Here is a 2,064-nt window from a genome sequence, read left to right as displayed (position 1 = left end):
ATTGCTCGCTTGATAAATGCAGTGTTTTTATATGGTGTGTGATTTTAATTTTTTGTAATACTTCCATGTCCTTCCTGATATGAGGCGGATTCCTGCAGCTTTCAAAGAACAGCTCCGTAGCTCAGTGGTAAAGTCTCTGACTGGCAATCAGAGTGTTTAGAAGGCACGAGTTCGCATCCAGTGGGTGGTGTGTTTTTCTCTTTTTTATTAATTATTCCACATAAGCAGCGCGATGTGGTTCCACAAGTACTGGATAGTTTTTATTTTTTATTTATACCACATAAGCAGTGCCATGTGCTGCACCTGGCACTGTTCCTGCTGGAAAGACACCGGCACGTGCACGAACTCTCGCACCGGGTTCATGCATGCCTGGCCTGTCGGCGCGATGTTTCATGTGCGATTTTTTGTGTGCGATGTTATGTGCCCTAATTTCAAACTGTTTTGGGCTGTTTCACTGTTTTTGTCCAAACGGCGTCCAAACTTCGCACTATGTGTGAAGTATTGATCATTCAAGATCAAACTTCAGTGGGAAAGTTTAAAGGTGGGTTCAAAGGTTTTACAAATCGGGTCCTCCTGCAGACTTGGAGCGTGATGGGCCAGTGTTGTTTTACTGGGTCAGACGGCACCAAGGACACAGTCAACATTATTCTTGAAGAAAATCATGGCTGAAAATATCCCATCTGTCTATTTTTCACATGATGAAGACACTGAGAACGTCCAGCCCATGCAGCAGCACCCTCTGCCCTCCTACCTGGACTACAAGTCAAACATCTCCATTAAGTCCTATCAGACCAGCTACTTCCCCAGTCGGTGCACCGAGGGCCCAGACAGCAGCTCGCTGACCTTTGACATCACGGTGGGGACAGGCATGGACAGCCTTGGAGGGACCTGTGACCACAAAGACAAAGATCTGGGTTCAGAGAGCACGACGGACCTCCAGTTCTTCTGTGACGGGCCGCTTAAACCAAAAACTGCTTATAGGTATTGAATTATTACCAAAAAGCTGATGTCTTTGTGAAGCGATTTTTAGAATTTTGTGGTGGGTTTTTTGAATATTTTCCATTCTGATGGTCAAAAGCAGCTGTTTTAGTGTGCACTACAAAATGATCTGAAATCATACCCAAAGCAGGATGTCACTATGACTCCACCCACCACAATCAGCTGGATCCAGGTCTGTTGTGACGATGGTATCAAAGGTTTTCTCTCACAGTGAGGTCGTGTCGACCGTTGATGCCAGATGACCTGTGTTTGTCCCGCAGGCTCAGCGTTCGAGCTTTCACACAGCTCTTTGATGAGGACAAAGATGGCGGCGGCGCCTTGCCTCTATACGCCGACACGTACTTGTCCCTCCCCGTGGTGACCAACGCTGGTGAGCACAGCAGCACAGACATCAGGATGGGTTCAAGACTAAAACATAACCATGTGGTTTTGTTTCTCCTGCAGACCCTCTGAGTGGTGTGATCGAGGGCATCAGCGCCGGCATGTTCCTCATCGCCATGATGGTGGCGGTCACGGTCCTGCTCGTCTGCAGACAGAAGACTCGTCGAGGGTGAGTGTCTGTTTATGTCCGTCTCTCTGTGATGGAAAAATCATCATATCACAGCGTTACTTGTCACAGCTTATCACAGCTTTACATCAACAAAAAAAATTTTTTTCAAAACATTATAGACATAAACAAGTGTCAGATCGTTGGACTTTTGTCCCAGTCCACTCCCCGTAGGACAACACACCAGACGCTTTATTCACTCCATAGACAGATGGATTGGGCCTGCGTCTGATATCCTGCAGTTACTGTACCAGACCATTGTGATGAACAAAGAGCTGAGCCAGAAGGCGAGACTCTTCGTTTAGCAGTCGCTCCACTTTGGGTTGTGACTGAAATAATAAGGTCGTGGACACAAGCAGTGGAAATGAGATTCCTCAGTCGAGTATCTGGTCTCACACTCCTGGACCGGGTGAGAAGCTCAACTATCCTGAAGGGATTCTGAGTAGAGTCGCTGCTTCTTTGCATCAAAACGAGCCAGTTGAGGTGGTTCATAAATCTGGTGAGGATGCCGCCTGGTG

At 47.2% G+C, this 2,064-nt stretch overlaps 1 protein-coding gene across 1 annotated transcript in view; it reads left to right on the top strand.

Annotated features, from left to right (window-relative positions):
* LOC117506188 (receptor-type tyrosine-protein phosphatase beta-like) overlaps window positions 1–1,851 on the top strand; it is a gene marked incomplete at its 5' end in the record, with an annotated part of 26,948 nt that extends 25,097 nt beyond the window's left edge. The window contains 4 exons of the mRNA XM_034165687.1: window positions 705–981; window positions 1,260–1,369; window positions 1,444–1,549; window positions 1,707–1,851. Coding sequence (XP_034021578.1) covers window positions 705–981; window positions 1,260–1,369; window positions 1,444–1,549; window positions 1,707–1,851 — 638 coding nt within the window. The remainder of the gene's footprint in view (window positions 1–704; window positions 982–1,259; window positions 1,370–1,443; window positions 1,550–1,706) is intronic.
* Between the last annotated feature and the right edge of the window lie 213 nt (window positions 1,852–2,064).

This window comes from Thalassophryne amazonica, unplaced genomic scaffold (genome assembly GCF_902500255.1).
Source record: "Thalassophryne amazonica unplaced genomic scaffold, fThaAma1.1, whole genome shotgun sequence".
Classification (NCBI taxonomy): Eukaryota; Metazoa; Chordata; class Actinopteri; order Batrachoidiformes; family Batrachoididae; genus Thalassophryne; species Thalassophryne amazonica.
The sequence above is the reverse complement of the archived record's forward strand: the minus strand, read 5'-3'. Positions and strand labels throughout refer to the sequence as shown.